At 46.4% G+C, this 17537-nt stretch overlaps 2 protein-coding genes across 3 annotated transcripts; both read right to left on the reverse strand.

Moving 5' to 3' along the window:
- Positions 1-1608: 1608 nt before the first annotated feature.
- Positions 1609-3876, reverse strand: chmp6b (charged multivesicular body protein 6b). The gene is made up of 8 exons (XM_029134426.3): positions 3573-3876; positions 3090-3199; positions 2934-3021; positions 2774-2860; positions 2633-2698; positions 2478-2558; positions 2219-2291; positions 1609-1938 (listed from the first exon to the last, which is right to left on the reverse strand). Exons 1-8 carry the CDS (start codon positions 3633-3635, stop codon positions 1889-1891), a joined length of 618 nt encoding a protein of 205 aa, XP_028990259.1. The 5' UTR covers positions 3636-3876; the 3' UTR covers positions 1609-1888.
- Positions 3877-4602: 726 nt separating this feature from the next.
- On the reverse strand, positions 4603-17472 carry abca5 (ATP-binding cassette, sub-family A (ABC1), member 5). 2 transcript variants are annotated; one of them, XM_029134403.3, is made up of 37 exons: positions 17363-17472; positions 16120-16289; positions 15782-15968; positions 15514-15687; positions 14791-14888; positions 14446-14672; positions 14212-14353; positions 13701-14037; positions 13326-13503; positions 13056-13114; positions 12644-12930; positions 12380-12499; positions 12155-12293; positions 11970-12060; positions 11709-11848; positions 11408-11527; positions 11124-11325; positions 10887-11053; positions 10662-10789; positions 10428-10565; positions 10227-10340; positions 9949-10119; positions 9751-9864; positions 9541-9678; positions 9402-9470; positions 9230-9321; positions 9015-9138; positions 8800-8917; positions 8502-8593; positions 8250-8425; positions 8011-8086; positions 7825-7919; positions 7604-7723; positions 7377-7529; positions 7139-7218; positions 7002-7057; positions 4603-6901 (listed from the first exon to the last, which is right to left on the reverse strand). In XM_029134403.3, exons 2-37 carry the CDS (start codon positions 16240-16242, stop codon positions 6761-6763), a joined length of 4986 nt encoding a protein of 1661 aa, XP_028990236.1. In that variant the 5' UTR covers positions 16243-16289; positions 17363-17472; the 3' UTR covers positions 4603-6760. The 2 variants fall into 2 exon arrangements, with proteins under 2 accessions (XP_028990236.1, XP_028990234.1); XM_029134401.3 differs by having other exon boundaries at positions 17309-17464.
- Between the last annotated feature and the right edge of the window lie 65 nt (positions 17473-17537).

A 17537-nucleotide genomic window follows, 5' to 3' on the forward strand; every position in this document is an offset into this window, starting at 1 on the left:
ACAGTTTTAGATAAGTTTAGTAGAAGGAGAAAACTTGACCCGAGACCTTCATTTATTAGATCCGCGACATCAGGGACCAAAGCAGCTCTGCCGGTGTGGAGGAGTCAGTGGGCGCCGAGGTGGGCCGGACTCACACGCAGCCATTGAGCAGCACTGCATCGGTCCTTCCCACTCAAGCATCGTCTGATTCATCAGCGCGGAGCTGACATTCAGCTTCCACTCCCACACAGCGCCGATGGGCTGAGCGGTGCCAGACCATTCAACCGCTCCGTCACTGAAGTGGATTTCAGCAACTCCACAAAGCCCATTCAGGGTGTTCTGGTCTCAGGCCTGACGGATGGAACCTGTGTGACGCTGTCCGTCGTTTACAGATTCTACCTCCACGTTTGCCTCTTAAATGACATTTCAGCAGAAACCTCACATGTTCACGTGTGAAATTTATTCTTGTGGAGCTTCAAGGAGAGAAATGATTCAAAAAGCGACTTCTGACATTTCACTATGAAACAACCGCAACAGTTCTTTTCTTTCTTCTCTTTACAAGCAAAGCTTTTGGTTCAAATCAGAAAACCAAAAGGTACAAAAGGAGAAAATGTTCAGTGAACTTGAGTCAAAAACTTAAAATACACGTTCAAAGGTTAAAAATTAATACAACTAACTCTGAAAAGCTCACGTTACTATGGAGACTGTAAAAGTCAAGCAGCAGCTGGTCAAGGTGCAACAGACCTAAAGTAAGTTAACGCTGACAGATGGTTAATGTTTGAAGCACGTCATTGGTCGAGTAGCTTAAGATTACTCATCTGTAAAGTCCAGAACCCGGTGCTGCCCAGCGCGGACACTGGGGGGTAAAGGTCAGCTCACAGGCCTTGGATGGGGTCCAGTTCTACTGCGTCAAACTGGGGGAACCAGATCTCAGTCTGTGGGACGAGCTGGACCCTGCGGTCCGATCCACAGAGGACCTCAGCCTCAGGTTCTGGTGGAGTCAGGACCGCAAAGAGAACCAGCAACATCAAACAGGCCTCATAAACACTCGTCCTCTGCTGCCACCTTGTGTTCAACCAGAGGAACAGGCTTTGGCTTGGTTCCGAGTGAAGACGTCCAGCTCATCGTCGTTTGCGTCTCAGATTAAGCGATTTACAGATTAGCTCCATGGATCTCTTAACAGATACACAAACTGAAGGCTTAGAAATGCGGGCCGTTGCTATATACACGCGAATCTGGGCACAACAGGGTGAAATAATTACAGGTCCCTGTTGGTAAGATTCTGCAGGTAAAGCTCCAGGTTCTGTAGAGTTATTGCTCCGTTATTGCTCGATTAAGGAGTGGTGTCTGATTGGCCCCTTCTCCAATGACACACAGCTAATCCACAAGGGGAGCACAGATTTGGACCCACTACGCTTCCTGGTACGGGGTCCGACCCAGACAATGAACCGGGAAACGAATGCCTTGGGTTCCTGCGAGTGTCGACTGACTCGCGTGAAGAGGAGCGCAAGGCAACGAGGCTGAACGGAACACGGCTCCAGCCTTAAAGGCTCGGTTCCCCCAAACGGACCTGACGGACACAAGCTGCTGTTTGAACCCTTTGATCAGAATTAATGAGCGACAACTTGATGATACAAAAAAAGTAATTTATACATGCATTTAACTGTCTAAAATGATTCTGTGGTGTTTCACTCTAATCCATAGAACACTAGGCACAATGTTCTGATCTCACAGGTCTTCGTGGTTCGGCTCTCGCTGCAGGAGAATCAGTTCCAGCGCCTTCATGCATCAGGCCGTGGCCGATGAGTACAAGCAGCAGCTGGATGAGGATGAGGTCCGGTTTCCTCTCAGGCTCCACTGGAGGACAGTTGGTTCTGTGGCTTCCTGTGGGACCGGCTCGGTTGGGTTTCTAAATGGCCAGCTGCTCTCGCTCCGGTTTCTTTCTGGGATGTTCCCTCTCTGGAAAAAACAGATCGACAGACTCATCAGAGCGGCAGGGAGGAGTCGGAGAACCAGAACTGAACCAGAACCCAGACAGGCTGCAACGGAAAACAACATCCTGACCAAAAAGAAGGTCAACTCATACAGAAGCAATTAAAGCTTCTTTGCTCTTTGTTGAACTGATTGGGTGTGTTCACATGCCCTTAGCTCTGTGGTTACAGGCCGTTCTTCAGTGAAGAACGCTGGAACTGGATCCCCTTCATTCACACTTTAGCTGTTAGTGTGAAGCAGAACGAACCTGGCTTCTCCTCCGCAGCCTCCGGTGGTTCAGGAAGCTCATCTGAAGGAACCTCAGGAAGCTCAACATCTCCCTGATGTGAGAGAGGTTTGTTTACACACGTGATGTGATAGTAACACGCACGCACGCACGCACGCACGCACGCACGCACACACACACACACAAACACACGCACACACACACACGCACACACAGAAACAGAAAGAAATACACACGCACACACACACACACACACACACACGCGCACACACACACACACCTGCGTTATGGCCTCTAGCTCAGCCAGGACAGCGTCCTCATCCTCCTGTGACAGGGAGCCGGCCAGCATCTCGTCTATTTGCTGCAGGAGGACCAGTTAAACACACCTGAAGCATATTCACAGCTGATGAACCTGTTCACTGAAGTAAAGCTCACCCGCTGGTACTCGATGGCATCCTGGGTTTCATCCATGATCCGTTCTACTTCTTCTATGGACATCACCTGGTATGAGGCACAACCAACCAGAGCCAGTGAGGTGATGTCTGGAACAGTCCTGACTCTTTAAACTCCACCTACCTCGTGCATTTTCTTCAGACACTCATTTCCCACTTTCAGCCCATCGATGACTTTCCTTTCTATCTGCGCGAACTCCAGGTCTTGAACCTGAAACGAGCAGGAGACAAAGTCGGACCTGGCTTGTGGCTGCTGTGGCCGCTTGGTGCCGCCCGGGGCTCACCATGCGCTCCAGGTTGCTGATCTGGTTGTCCGTCTTGTCCAGCAGTTGGTCCTGGTAGCGCTTCTTCTTCAGCAGCAGCAGCGCCTTCCTGTGTGGAGCAGGCGTGGGTGAGTTGGGCGTCTGTACTGTTCTGTACCTGAGCGGGCACCTACTCACTCCTTCCTGCCATCCCTCAGCAGCTGCTTGGCCAGCAGCCGCTCCTTCTCCAGCTGGAGGCCGATCTTCTTCTGGTACTGCCTCAGTTTATCTCTCTGCTGTTTCAGTTGCTGCAATAATGAAAGAGAAACGAGTCGCTGTGTGAATCGGCCACACTCCGTGTTTACAGCGTCATTCGAGCAGCAGATCAGCAGCAGACTAAGACTGTCTGGAGCAGTCAAACGATAACAGAAGGTCCAGAGGTACTGCAGCTGAACGTGTTTTCGGTATTTCCTGCCTCACGTTGTGGAAAAGCGCTCAGACGGCTCTATTATTGTTGATACATAAACCCGTAGCTATTATTTTTCACATGCACGTGTCCTGAACTGCCAACGTCATGTTGTCTAACCAAAGGGAACACAAAGCTGCTAATTGACCAGCTTTAGCTCGGAGCTAGCGACGCTAAGCTAGGCTAAGCTAACGTTAGCTGGTTGTGACACTTACCAGAATCGCTCTGTCTTGTTCCGTCACTCGCGTCTGTTTCTTTTTTCCGAAGAGATTTCCCATCCTGACACAGCATCACAGCCACGCGTTACAAGCAGGACGGGACGTGAAAGTAGAACCACAACTGTGTCTTCAACTTGTCAGAGACGGTTACCGCTGCTTCTCCTCCATTATTTGTGTGGTCATGAGCGTCCACACCCACAACAGGAAAGACGGGATCCGGCCAGTGTCAAAAAACTACCACCCAGGCAATTTCATAAATCAAAGAATTACTGGAGCTTTGTTTCAAAATGTACTGTTTTCGTTGTCTTTTCATTTGGACTTGAAAAAAATACAGGTATGTAAATTTAGAGTAGAAACTAACTGTAGAAATGTGTATGCGACCCCTAGTGGACAGCAGGAGAACTGCGACTTCGTTAGTAAAATTAGCATCAATGCAGTCATTGAAGGAAACGACCTCTTCCGGAACACCCTTTCAAAGTATCGTAATGAACAGAAGAGCCCAAAGGTTTTGCCATCATTCATTGTAGTCAGTTAGAATATTATGTAATATATTATATCGTGCGTCTCATCTCACAAACTGGTTGTATGTGTTGTTTAATTACTATTACTACAACTGCAAAGATTCATAGTATTAACTTATTTCCACAGCTGGATAGTTAGTATTCAGAAGAATTAAAACCCTTAATTATGTCTTCAATAAATACCTATCAGCAAAAATGTCTTTATTATTAAGTATTCATGTGTAAAGTTTCCACTGAACAATCGTGTGCTGTAATTCATCCATGTGGCCACAAGGGGGGCAGTAAGACACAACTACTGTATTTTAAACACTGATTCTACCATGTAGTTAATTACTCTGGCCGCTTAAGGGGCACCTTCAATTAGCCTAAGTCTTACTAACCACACAATCACCTCACAAAGTTGTTTTTGCCACACATTTATAGATTTGACCAAATGTTAACATGCATCTTCTGGCGTCATTCACTTCTTTAATATTCTGTCCATCAAGAAAAGACAAAGAAGCCACTTGGATCAACATTAACATTTATTCAGGGCCGTGTAGAGACCACGTTCTTTAATGGCAGGTGTCCACCCAGATACAGGAGAAGAATACAGCACACAGCTAAACCACAGTCGTTAAAAATGAAATCAGTGCATTCTATAGTGCAAGTTTACCACCACCAGGAAAATCAAATGAAACCTGCTCCACTTTCATCACCAACTGCTCCAATCCTGTGTTTTCCACAGAGCCAAAGAAATGAAAGGAAATCATCCCAAACACATTTTCTTTTGTTCAGGACGGAGAGCTGAATAAGAAAAGTGCAAAACAAGCTGATGGCTACATGTTACTGACACAGTGAAACCCACAGAACACACATGGATGCTCCAGTTCACTGCTCTCTACATTGCACTTATAAAATATACAGTGAATATAAGAAACATCATAAAACCCAGCCATCCTCGCCACATGTGTCAGATAAAGCAGAGCCAGTGTTTTTTTCCTGTCCAACAAGGCTACATGTGTACAAAAAGAAAGTCTGAGTAGAAATGCATTGAAACATTAAAAAACGACCAACAGTGCAGAGACAGAGCCTCAATAGTTCCTCACTGTTCAAGTTGTGGATTTGCACGGAAAGCGAAAGAGGTCATAATCAGCGTGCTCCTTCCATCTGTTCTAACCTGCTTTAGCTCCATTAAACAGGCTGAAGTTAGTGTTCGTGTACAGCAAGCACTGGCCGTGCTCCTGGCGTCCTTAAGGCAGCAGCACTTTTCACAAACCCAGGCCAATTACAAGATTTTTGGCTTTCGATCAGTTTGTCGTACAGTAGTTACGCATTGAAGCTTATGATGTCAGACAAATGTATCGAATTGTGTTATTCACAGGTCTTTAGAGTGAACTTTAGGTAGTTGAAGAAAAAAGCACAGCAGCACTGTCAAATAAAACCTGACAGAGGAAGTTAAACGAGCATCACACCCTCCTCTCTACTGAATAAAGTCAGTTCTGTTTCCCTTTGACCTCATCCTCCTCTCACCTGAATTTCATGAAGAAATTACAATTTATTGGTTTGCTGACAGCACCAACAATGCACCAGCTTATACAAATACAATTAATTACACAAAAGCAGCTGCAGCTACACATACACAACAATGAACACAGACACACCAAACAGGTTATATAGGAAACACGTGAGGAGCTTTGCTGCAGACTTACAAACTGCCCAACGTACATTCAAATCCTATTTCCTTAAAATCTCAAAGTCCAGCTAAAAAAAAGGATGAAGAGCATATCAATCTGAGCGTCGAGCTTCTCGTCACCACAGGCCAGTCAGCGTCAGACAACGGCAGTGTGCTACATATACTGATGTGCATATTCTACACTACATTCCCACGATACGAGTTTGAGTTCAAAGCTAAACCTGTCGAGACAAAGGCCACGGGCAAAGATCACCGATCCAAAAGCTTCATCCCAACATCTGTCAGCCAACGTCTGCCTGCTGAAACAGTGGACGTGGACGTGCATTCTGGTGAGAAATGAAGACTGACGAAGCTCTGACGGTAGGAAAAGACTAAAGGCTCTGTGGAGAGCTCCAACGCCTTTACTTCAGTGCAAGCAAACAGGCCACGGCCCCACATCAATAATAGAACCATTTATGCGCATGCTACAGACACTAAAAACAAAAATACATCTTAGTGTCAATGTGTGATGAGGTGTGGTGGTGTGTGGTTCAGAGTTGTGCTGCTTTGGTACAACTGTGGATGGATTCCAGTTCTGGTAGTGTTTAAAAAATTCAGGTTCACAAACACAACAGACAAGAACTTCTGAAAAGACGAGCAAACACGTACTATAAAGCTTCCCCGCAGAGGAGAGCAGATGGAAGGATACAAAGAATAAATATCATATTATATATTTATATATATTTCTCCCTGTGAAGATACAAAACACTGTTAGAAAGGGAAGTAGTTGTCGCGCCGCAGGCCCCTCGGTCCGTTCAAAAACACGGAGTGTTCCACACATGCTCACCTCAGACCCACGGGAGCCTCACTCGTCCCCAGTGTATGTGAGCCCCCACCCAAACCTGTCTCAGTCCCTTAGGGAGGCGGGCGTGGGGTTGCACGGAGCAGGCGAGTGCAGGCGCTGGAGCCCGGCAGGTCCACACAGGTTCCTGGTCGGTCACCAGCCGGCCTCAGAGCTGATGCACGATGCTGTCGGTGTGGTTGACGGACACGGAGCCGTCCTGGCGTAGCCGCTGCCACTGGAAGGTTGTGCTGAGAGGGCCCACCTCATCGTCCTCGTTCTCCTGCTCCTTGGCAAACTCCATGAACACCTGGAGGAACCACAGAAAGCAAAGGAGGAGTTTACTTTAGAATCTGACCGCGCATATTCTTCTTCTATTTTCCCCTCAAAATGCTGAGAAATGCACAAACCTGCTCTAAGGTCGACTGGGAGAAGTTGTACTCTTCAAAGTTGAACGTTTGCTTGGCTGAAGACAGACAGACACAACGATAAATGAGTCAGACGGTCCCAGATGGTCGAGGCCGGGTGTGCGTTCGCGTTGACTCACCACGTTCAAGCTGAGCGAAAGACTTGGCCAGAGATCCCACATCGCCCATGGGGATCTTGTAAACCATCAGAGTAGCAAAGCTGAGAAGAAAACGGCAGCATATGTTACTCACACAAGCACCGAGTGTCACCGTGCTGTTACACCAAACAAGTCACACATTTTCCATTAAATCCATTGGATATTGGGCTTTCCAGGTGATTCCAGGTTTTCCTGACAGCAGACTGAGTCTCGTTCTCACCTCTCCTGCCGTGCAGCGTGAGGAAAGATGCGCAGGATCTCTTTGTGAAGCAGCGCCACCTGCTGGAGGCCCGTCAGCTCCTCCCTGAGCTTCACCTCCAAACTGTAACCTCGACCATATTTTCCTTTCAAATGTTGTATGGAGCCGATACATCTGTTGGAAACAGCAGGTCAGCAGACGTGCAGTGACAGTGGAGCACTGGAAAACAACGAAGGAAGCGCTCAAACCTCAGCTGTCCAGAAACCATGATAGCTACACGGTCGCACACGGCCTCGGCCTCCTCCATGTAGTGTGTGGTGAGAATGGCTCCTCGCTGGTGGTTCTTGAAGGCAGCACGTATGGCTCTCCTACATATTGTGGAGTTGAAGATTAAAGGTACATTAGCTGAAGTGAAAGGCAAAGTCTGTAGCCACTGAAACATTTGGCTCCGACTGTGTTAAAGTCTTACCACATGCGCTGTTTAGACTTTGGGTCCATCCCTGATGACGGCTCATCCAGCAGGACAATCTGAGGGTTCCCAATCATGCTCAGGGCAAAGCACAGCTGAAATCAAGCCGGACATCGGTGCAGACTGTGGAGTTAACGCAGACAATGTGATGTGATGTGCCTCCGCCTGGTGGCGTTTATTCCTCACCTTCCTCTTGAGTCCAGCTGAAAGGCTCTTGGCTTGTTTGTGGAGGTGCTCCTTCAGCTCCAGAGCACTCACCACACTGACAGAACAACAAACTGTTAATGAACAGCCTAAAGCAGTGATCTTCAATTTGGCCTCATTTTTGCACAGTCTGTAACAAACTGTTACAACTATATTTCTGATCAAACCCTACGCTGCTTCATTAAAGACTGAATAGTGTCGTACAGGTGACGATCACTGACCGTTTGATGATCCCTGGTACGTCCTGTCCTTTCAGACCTTTGATGGCGGCGTAGATCTCCAGATGCTCCTGCAGGGTGACCCTGGGCCACAGAGGACTGACCTGAGGACAGTAGCCCACGTGCTCCAGAGGATTGTCCACTGGATGAAACTCTGTGCTGTAATCCCCCATCAGAACCTGAGTGAAGGTAAACAGACAGTCCACATTGGGGTCGGAATCCACTGCAGAGATGAGGAGAAAAGCCTGTGTGTACCTGGCCTGCGGTCGGGTCCGTGTCACCTGCCAACATATGCATGACCGTGGTCTTTCCTGCTCCGTTGGGGCCCAACAGTCCAAGAACCTCACCTGCTCACACAGCAACGCAGATGAAGGCTTTTGTAGTGTATTTATGTATCATATTATACATTATTTTATAGCTAGTGAACTATCTGTTCTGGCCATGTTAAGGTGCAGTGACTGTTCTTTAACCCTTGTATTTTGGCAGAGTCTAAACACTGGTCTAAACTCCCTGTGATCAGGTGGCCTCAACCACACAAAAGCACAGACTGTACCTTTACGGACGCAGAAGGAGATGTTTTTTGCAGCCACTTTTCGAGTCTTGTTGAGTGAAAAACCTTCTCGTTTTCCTTTATACTGTTTCCTCAGGTTATCCACAACCACCACGGGTTTCTAAACGGATAAGGCAAAGCAAAGGTGGAACAACATTAACCACACATTAGAAACCCTGCGCATTCACATCACTCTCATCTTCAGCTAAACAGCTCACCTCCTCACAGGACTGGCAGGTGAGAGCCTCCTTGACCCTGGCCCTCTCCATCTGGACATCCTCATCCTCATTCAGACCTTCTTCCTGGTTCCTCTCTAATTTGGGCTTCGACTTGGATGACATCCTGAGATGTACAAAGAAATAGCCAACACTTAAGATGTTTCATGTACTGAGGTTCACTGTAACCTAAGTCAGAAGTGAAATCTAATGATCACCTGCAGAACTGATCCTTGGTCATCGTCCTCCTGCCGTACCGGTATTCCAGCCAGCGGAGCAGGCAGAGCAGCAGGATACACTGGAGATAGGGCTGAGCCCACAAAGACAGACAAGCCGTTCCTTAGTACAGCCAAACAATGCTGTGAGCAAATTATTAAGAGAGACACATACAGCTACAACCGCAATGAGCAGCTTCTTCCCCAAGAAATTGTCCTCGTAGAGCGAAGGGAGGAACGTGGCCTGTGAATAGAGGCAGGAGCATCAGGTACAGGCACAGGCCATCAGCAGCTGGTCAACATGGTCCACCCACCTTGGTGATGCAGTTGAGGCAGCCCATCAGAGGGTACAGAGGGTTGAAGAAACACAGGAAATTGTGGAGGTATCTGTTTAGAGCAGGGATGTCATTCACAGAAGACAACTGGACCAGTGACGCTGACACCACACACACCTGGAACAGAAGACGCTCAGTGAGCGAAGCCTCAACTAAGATGATGAAGCTCAAGGCCTTATTAATTCTCACCATCATAGAGATGACAGAGAAGAAGTCCCTGTTGCTCTGGACTCTGGTGAAGCCAAAGGAAACCACGTAAGTGAAGAGGATCATGGCTGGAGCAAATCCAACAGTACACAGAACCTGTGGGAAGGGGAGAGGTGGTCTAAGCAGCGTGTCCACTTAATCTGAGAATTGATGCAGCGCTGTTAAAATAGCGGTACAGACCACGGCGGTTAGGTTGCTGGAGGTGAGCAGGTTTCCAGTGTGGAAGGAGAAAAGGATAATGGTCATGGAGGACAGGATGAGGTAGTAGAAGGGGATGTCCACCGCTGCCTGGCCGCACCAGTACGCTGAGGGAAGCAGACCCGAGACGCGCAGGGTCGAGCGACACTTGAGCTAAAGCAAAACATGTTCTTGTATCAGTACTTCTCCTAAACAGCAACCACTGAAACAACTAGGCAAAAACGGAGGAAGGAAACCAACGTCTGGGTTTAAGTGTTCACCTCTCGATCGCGAGTGTGGTCCATTGCGAAGTATGCAGGCATTCCAGCGGCCAGCATCCCCAGTATGATGGCCTCTATGTACACCAGAGCGTAGGACGTAGAATCTGGCATTTGCTGAAAATGTCACAATATGAAGGTTAAAAGATTTAATTGGCTCCAGAAAACAGGAGCGGCATGACTCAGAACCCTGTTCACACTCACATAATCAAAGGGTTTGGTCCAGGTTCTGATCTGCCCTGAACCATTCAGGCCTCTCAGCAGAGCGTTGCTCAGCACATTGACGGCCATAGGCAGTGAATGCACTGTGGTGCTGTTGAACGCAATGTTGTACTTGAAACCCTGTTAATACACAGACAGCAAAAAGCTTCATATGAACACTAACCCCCATCTATGGTCTAAAAGCTCGTGGTTGCACCTGCACAAAGTTAAAGTCACCTTGCTGGTTCCTGTTACGTTGAACGCGGCGCTGTGTGGCGCTGCAGACATGTAGTCGCTGTGTTTCATCATTTCTACCTTGATGTCCTGAGACTCCAGGTTGTGGACAAAGTCAGAAATATCAGTACCTGTAAAGTTAAAAATGAACAGATCAGGAATGGGCTACACGTACTGGGACAGAGACAAGACCTGTGTCACAGATACAGGCGTCACTAGCAGCCGCACCTGAGGAGTTCTGAACCAAGAGGCTGGTGGCGTATCTCTGAGGGGCTTGGTTCCGTTTGAGGAGGTAAATGGGCAGAATCTGACGGTCTGTTGAGTGAATCTGGATGTTTCCTGTGGCCAGAGACAGGACAATCACCGCAGCAACAAACACCAGGAACAAGGCCAGGCTGTAGAGGAAGGAACACATTTACTTAAACTTAAAGTTAGTGATTATGTGAGAAGCTGCGGGACACTCACGTGTAAATGAAGGCCTTCTTCTCCCTGAACATGTTGAGCATATGCAGCCAGGCCACGGTGCTAAACTGCTGCCTCCACAGAGCGTGACCCGACACCACGTCCGACTTGTTGTCTGAGAAGGTCAGCAGCCTCTGGTCTGTGTCGTCCACAGAGTTGTTGTCGCCATCGTCATCATCCTGCTCCCGATTGAACACACTGTAATCTAGAAAGTAGGTAGGAGGTATTGTACTGACAGTTTGAAAAATTCATTTAGTGCAACAACACCACTTCGCCAACTCACTCACCAGCTTGGTCCACTTCAGCCTCTGCCTCCAAACGAAGAAAAACATCCTCCAGAGTTGTCATGGAAACGCCATAGTTGATAATTCCCAGATGGGGCTGACCGTCCATCTCCGAGAACAAACCTGTAAAGGCACAGGTTTAGATTCACTACTGAACAGGTTGAGGTGCTGCAGGAGTTTTTCTGTGTTTTTTTCAATTGCACAGTGCTGTCTGGAAACTTCTGCTTGTGCAGGTGAGACAGTTTAACACACTTCAAACTCGGTGGCCTCTGGAGCCAGTGGGTGACGGAGACAGGCCCCTTACCTGCAAATGTGTCCATGCTCTCAAAGGGCAGCGTGAAGTTCAGCTCTGCCTCGTGTTGTCGAGACAGTTTGGCTTTAGGAACGTGCTGCTTGACCAGCACTGTGATGTTTTCAGTATCACATTTTTCATTAATAGACATCCTGTAAGGGAGGAAACAACAATCTAAAACTAGTTCCATACAAATTATGGTTATGACTGAAAGTAAACAATATTAGACATGACGAAGAGACGTTTTGCTCACTGGTAATTTAATATTCTCACCTAAGATGATATCCAACACCACACTTGATCTTGAGATACATTGAAGAGCCAACACAATTCAACTGTCCTTGAGAGATCACGGCTTTGCGATCTGGAAGACAAATGAACGGAGTGAAGAATGAGAGATATCGTCCTTATCAAGGGCTTATAGCACACAAACTACGCAGCAGAGAACATGTCTGTACCAGCTAGAATGTCAGCCTCGTCCATGTAGTGAGTGCTGAGGACAGTCACTCTTCCAGCTCTGCGAGCTTTCAGCAGCGACCACACCTGGTGTCTGGAGCAGGGGTCCATGCCCGCTGTGGGCTCGTCCAGGAGAAGAATCTGTCACCATCAAACATGTTCCCCTCATAAGACATGTTTCTAATCAGAGCTGGTCACTGAGCAAGGCTTAACTTGTTTACAGGTACCTTGGGATCACCTAGGATAGCGATGCCCACAGACAGCTTCCTCTTCTGGCCTCCGCTCAGGTTTTTGGCCTGGGCACTCATAATCTTTTCCAAGTCCAGATCCTTGAGTACTTTGGTAACCTACAGTGTAGCAAAGAAACAAACACATACCGTACCAACAGCAGGGCATAATTAGAAAACAACAGATTATTAATGTGATGCACAGAAGCTGCTGTTACAGAGGCGTCTCATACAAACAGATGTAATGAAATAACTCTCCGTTACCTCTGTGTCAGTGTCTGCTGGCAAGATCCCTTTGATGGCAGCAAATATCCTCAGGTGCTCCTCTACTGTGAGCACATCAAAGATGATGTTGAACTGGGGGCAGATTCCCACCAGCTGCTTCATTTCGGAACCGTCAGCAATTTCTGCAACGGGCGAACCATAGATGGTGGCCACGCCGTCAGTCGGTGGGCAGATGCCACACAGGACGTTCATGAGAGTGGACTTCCCAGCCCCGCTGTGCCCCAACAGGGCGGTGATCTGGCCCTCATAAATGTCAAATGTCAAACCTGCGGAGTGGGCAAATGGAAAGAAATTCAGGAAATGCTAATTCACACAAAAGCAGACAAATAGAAAACAATGTTTGACAACGGTCTGAAAACATGATTTAAATTTCTGCTATTTTCAGACTCACCTCTCAGAGCCTCGACCACATTATCCTTGTCTTTGTACACTTTCCAGATGTTATTGATGCTGCAAGAAACACAGCAAAACAGGAAAGCAAAGGAGTGTGAGCAGAGTGAAGTATTTACTACATGGTAGGTTTGTGGCAAGATAGGAACTCAAGTCATGATGATAAAAGCAACGCACCCACCACAAAAAAGTATGTCATCAAACTGTGACATCCGTAGAATAATGTCAACACAGTGTTTACCGGAACTAAACAACAAGCGGAGTCTGTTACCGAATAGCTTCTTTTCCTCTGAACTCAGGTGAAACAGGTTCGACAGACTCGCCCACACCAGAAGTTCCATTTATCTCTGCGTCATACACCGAGCTCACTTCAACGTAGCGCTTTCGGTCTTTGGACCAATAGGAGGGCTTGAGAAAGTAAACCAAGGATCTCCTCAAACCAAACTCACCTGTGCAACAACATGTAAAATGTGTTAGGCATCACAAAACTACTGAAACAAAGAAATATAGTAATAAAAGCAGGTTTGAATCCTGGAATTGGACATGCAGACAGGTTCAAGGAGAAGCTGACAGAAGGACACACCGCTGGTTCTCAGCTCATGTTGTCAGAATTACACATTTAATTAGTTATTTACTGTATACTGACCAGGCAGGACCTGGTCCAGGTAGACAGCCAGCAGTAGGTAGAGGATACAGTCTACAACCAGCATGATCATGGGCACATAAAGAGGATGAGGGCCTTTGGCCAGCGTCGAGAAGACAGCACCATCTTCCTGGGCCTCCAGGTAAACCACCTGTGCAATCCCAATTGAGAAGGCACTGGGGGACAGCAGGCAGAGGAGCCAGACCAGCAGCTGGGGGAAGTCCCTCATCAGTACAGTGAACAGTGACAGGCAGCCAAACAGCACCGTCAGCATGGAGCCCACAGTGCTGGCAAACTTGGGCTTCTTGAATAATGGAGTCAGCATGAAGGAAAAAAAGATCTGCCGGAGGAATCAAAGAAGAGAGCAGAATCTGGTTGATATCACGACTGCATTTGCTGAACTATCCCTTTGAATAACTTTAACTTTGATTAATAAGAAATCATAAATGGTTTGTCTGTGGCCTTCTAAAGAGAGGATGTAAAACTTCTGCTGACTCCTTAAAGTTCTACTCACAGATGATATTCCATAAAGGAAGATGAGGCAGAAGATGACAAAGAAGTCACTATGTGGGAACAGTGCCGTGCACGTAGCGATGATGGACATCAGAATGGACATCGTGGTGACCAGAGCAGCATACAGGAGACCCCAAGACAACCTGACATACAGCACAGACAATTACATTAGACAGACAACAGGTTCTAACTTAATATATGACTGGGCTGTGGGGGGCCAAGTCCCTCTTCTTACCAGAAAGCAGAGTCATAGAGTCCCATCATAGTCATGGTGTCTTTGAGACGATGTTCTTTCTCAGCTGCCACGTTGACGATAAGGAAGGTAACGAAGGGTGTGAAGGCCAGAACCAGGTAGATGGAGATTAGCGCGTGGGGGAATTTCTGCACCTCTACAGAACCTTCCTGGCCCATCATTACCACTTTCAGGTCCATCTCACTCCGCACTGAGCGCTTTGTCTGCATCTGCACACAGAATCCAGCTAATCACCAGGTCAAATAGCACACAAACAGCACTCAAGTAAAAATGGACTAATGCATCTTAGGGCCAAATGAAAAGTGCATAATGAAAGACAGGTCTCACCTGAATGATGGCTGCATCAATCAGAGACTGGAGGCGGGTGAAGCCAGAGTACCAGTAATTAGCTGCTTTGCAGTTGGCCAAGCCAGGGAAACAGCTGGCTAGAGGAGGAAGAGTCTGGGTTAGATGCAAACAGTTTACACTGAGTCCAAGTAGGAAGTTATTGCTTTATGTTTTATTAGTTGGATGGTTATGTATTCAATGTTTTAATCCTGTCAGAAACAGGAACATGTTATACTTTGCTGAAGCTGCATCCTGCACACAGACATAGAAACAGGAAGTGGTTGGGGCTTCTGACTTTTTTAGCTTTTTTTTGGCTTAACCGAAAGGGCAGAGAAAGGTTAGCAGTCTTAGGGTTGAACAGTTCATGATGCTATAGCCTATGCCTATGCTTATGCAAATCAATCAAGTGTTTTATCCTTATATGGAATTTTCTTGTATGCACCATGACGTTCATGTATTCATTGTACCCATAACATACGCCCATATCATGCAAGTTCACGGCGTGTCCCATTTTCTAATAAAAAGCCTGCACCAAGGGGAGATCGGGGGCCAGAGTCGAAGTTGGCAGTTTGAGTGAAACGCTTGCAACGCTAAGACCTCATTAAAACAAAGTTGTAGCTTGTGCCTATTTGTCTCTCAGCGTATGAGTGTTGTGGCTACTTTAGACCCAACAGTATGTGCAGAAAGAGAAAACAACGAGCTAACACAGAAGTCAGGTTTTACCAATAGATTCTGTGTAATCGCTGGGTGGGGGTAGCTGGTTGTGTGGAAAACGTATCCTGTAAGACATGGCAGAGCTGTCCATGAACACAACACCAATGTAGCTGGAAGGCTCGTACAGGCTGGCATTCTCCAGGTCCTCCTCACTGGTAAAGGTCTCCAGATGATCCTGCATATCTGAAAACAAGAGAAGGAGGAGAAAGTTTCAAACCCATATGGGCCCTTTTAAAAATATATTAAAAGGAGGTTTCAAATGAAAGAAGGCACTTACGCATCTCCTGTGCCACCTCTTCCATGATGTGGTTAGTGATGTTGTTGATCGGTGTGTATCCTAGGCCCTTAAAGAAATAGTCATCCTGGTCCAGTTCCATTGTGCTGATGCCTTCATAATAAACGTGAGGGTTTAAAGTACTGATGAGTATCAGGAGACCCAGTAGAAGCAGAGGGAGGATCAATTCCTGTAAAGATATGAATATATAAAAGAAGCTGTTTACCCATTATAAGCAGGACTTATAGAGTTTGTTTCAGTCCAGAATACTGGTTTATTTTGTCCTGTATGAATGTTAACCTATTTTACCTAGGGCAAAAGATTTGTGTTTTTCTCTGTACCTGAAGACTCTGTTGCTTGGTCCTCCATTTGATGAGCAGATTCTTGTAGAGAAGACTTTTTGTTTGGTGCCAGACTCCGGCATCTCTTCTGTACACTGGCTGCATACTTGCAGCATGCCTCATCTGGATGAAGTGTGGACGAGAAGCAGTCTCTCTAATGCTGGCCTCAGCTTCGAATCAAAGAAACGCCACAGAACATTAACGACTCCTGTGGACATATTTTTCCCATTCCTGTTTTTAGCCTGTGTAATATATATATATAAAATAAAAAATAGATTTATATATTATATATATATATATATATATATATATATATATATATATATATATATATATATATATATCTGTGAAGCATTTTGTGCTGCAAATTTATGTACGAAAAGTAACATATAAATAAATAATTGATAATGATAAAATAATCATTGATTGACTTAAGTAGTTACATTTGTTTGCCAATTATGACTGTGGTGGCTTGGTAGCTCAGTTGTTAAAGCACTTGCTTGGCTCAGGTTTAAGCCCACAGGAGCACCACGTCTGTCCATGAGTAAGACACTGGGTTCTTCTTTTAAATGTACTATCAACAAGCTTCAATTGGGAAATTATGTTTGTGGTGTAAACTCCAAACCAAACAGAATCCCAAATGCATTTTCTTGATTGGCTGTGCTTCTTTCTGAAATTAAGGAATCTTTATATAAAAGCAGAAAGCTAATGCCTGGTTAGGGGCGTATTTAGCCTCTTCATTAGTGTTTGTGTTGTAGATGAGCTGTAACAGCTCCATAGTGACACAGCTACAGCCTCACCACTGCCACCAGGCAGCCCACGTGTTTACTTCTACATGTACAAATGACCTATTGGTCATTCAGATCAACTAAAACCAGCACCGTCAGTCACTAGCCACGTTAACGCTATGTGTTGTTAGCACGGCTGACCTGTCAATGTGCTAGGTGTCTTTGACACAAAGGAACACTGTGCGTTTAACGCCGCTGGTCGGAAACTACAAAAGTTGTTGCTAGATACAAACACGAGGCTACAAAATGTAGAAGTGACAGTCAGGAATAAGTCATTTTTGTTCTGAGCTAAAACGGTGCCAACACCTGAGCGTGAGCGTAACCAGCTAGTTAGCAAGCTAACAACAGCTGCAACACACCCGCCATGCCCACAGATAAATGCAAACAGTTAACATACTCACGGATCAAATACATTAACGCATATCTTTTCCCAATGTGTGATTTAACGGCCTTACATTACATATGGTTTTATGTCCACTAAACCGTCGGAAACGAGCCCCTAGTTCGTTTCTTCGTTACTTCCTTCTGTCCTGTACTAGTCGCAGCGAAAGTGATGTTGACCAATCAGATGGGGTCTAAACATTATTGACAGCAAACTGGACCAATGACCGCGCGACAATTTATTTTACC

Source organism: Betta splendens, chromosome 19 (genome assembly GCF_900634795.4).
Source record: "Betta splendens chromosome 19, fBetSpl5.4, whole genome shotgun sequence".
Taxonomy (NCBI): domain Eukaryota; kingdom Metazoa; phylum Chordata; class Actinopteri; order Anabantiformes; family Osphronemidae; genus Betta; species Betta splendens.

Bases quoted from the DNA above. Each gene is read 5' to 3' on its own strand.
- chmp6b (XM_029134426.3), bottom strand. From the start codon at position 3,635: ATGGGAAATCTCTTCGGAAAAAAGAAACAGACGCGAGTGACGGAACAA. The intron at 2,292-2,477 runs GTGTGTGTGTGT...CTCTCACATCAG, and splicing joins AGCTAGAGGCCATAACGCAG to GGAGATGTTGAGCTTCCTGA. The intron at 1,939-2,218 runs GTTCGTTCTGCT...TGTTTTTTCCAG, and splicing joins GGCTGCGGAGGAGAAGCCAG to AGAGGGAACATCCCAGAAAG.
- abca5 (XM_029134401.3), bottom strand. The intron at 14,673-14,790 runs GTGAGACCTGTC...TTCTGTGTGCAG, and splicing joins TTGATGCAGCCATCATTCAG to ATGCAGACAAAGCGCTCAGT. The intron at 14,354-14,445 runs GTAAGAAGAGGG...GCTGTATGTCAG, and splicing joins CTCTATGACTCTGCTTTCTG to GTTGTCTTGGGGTCTCCTGT.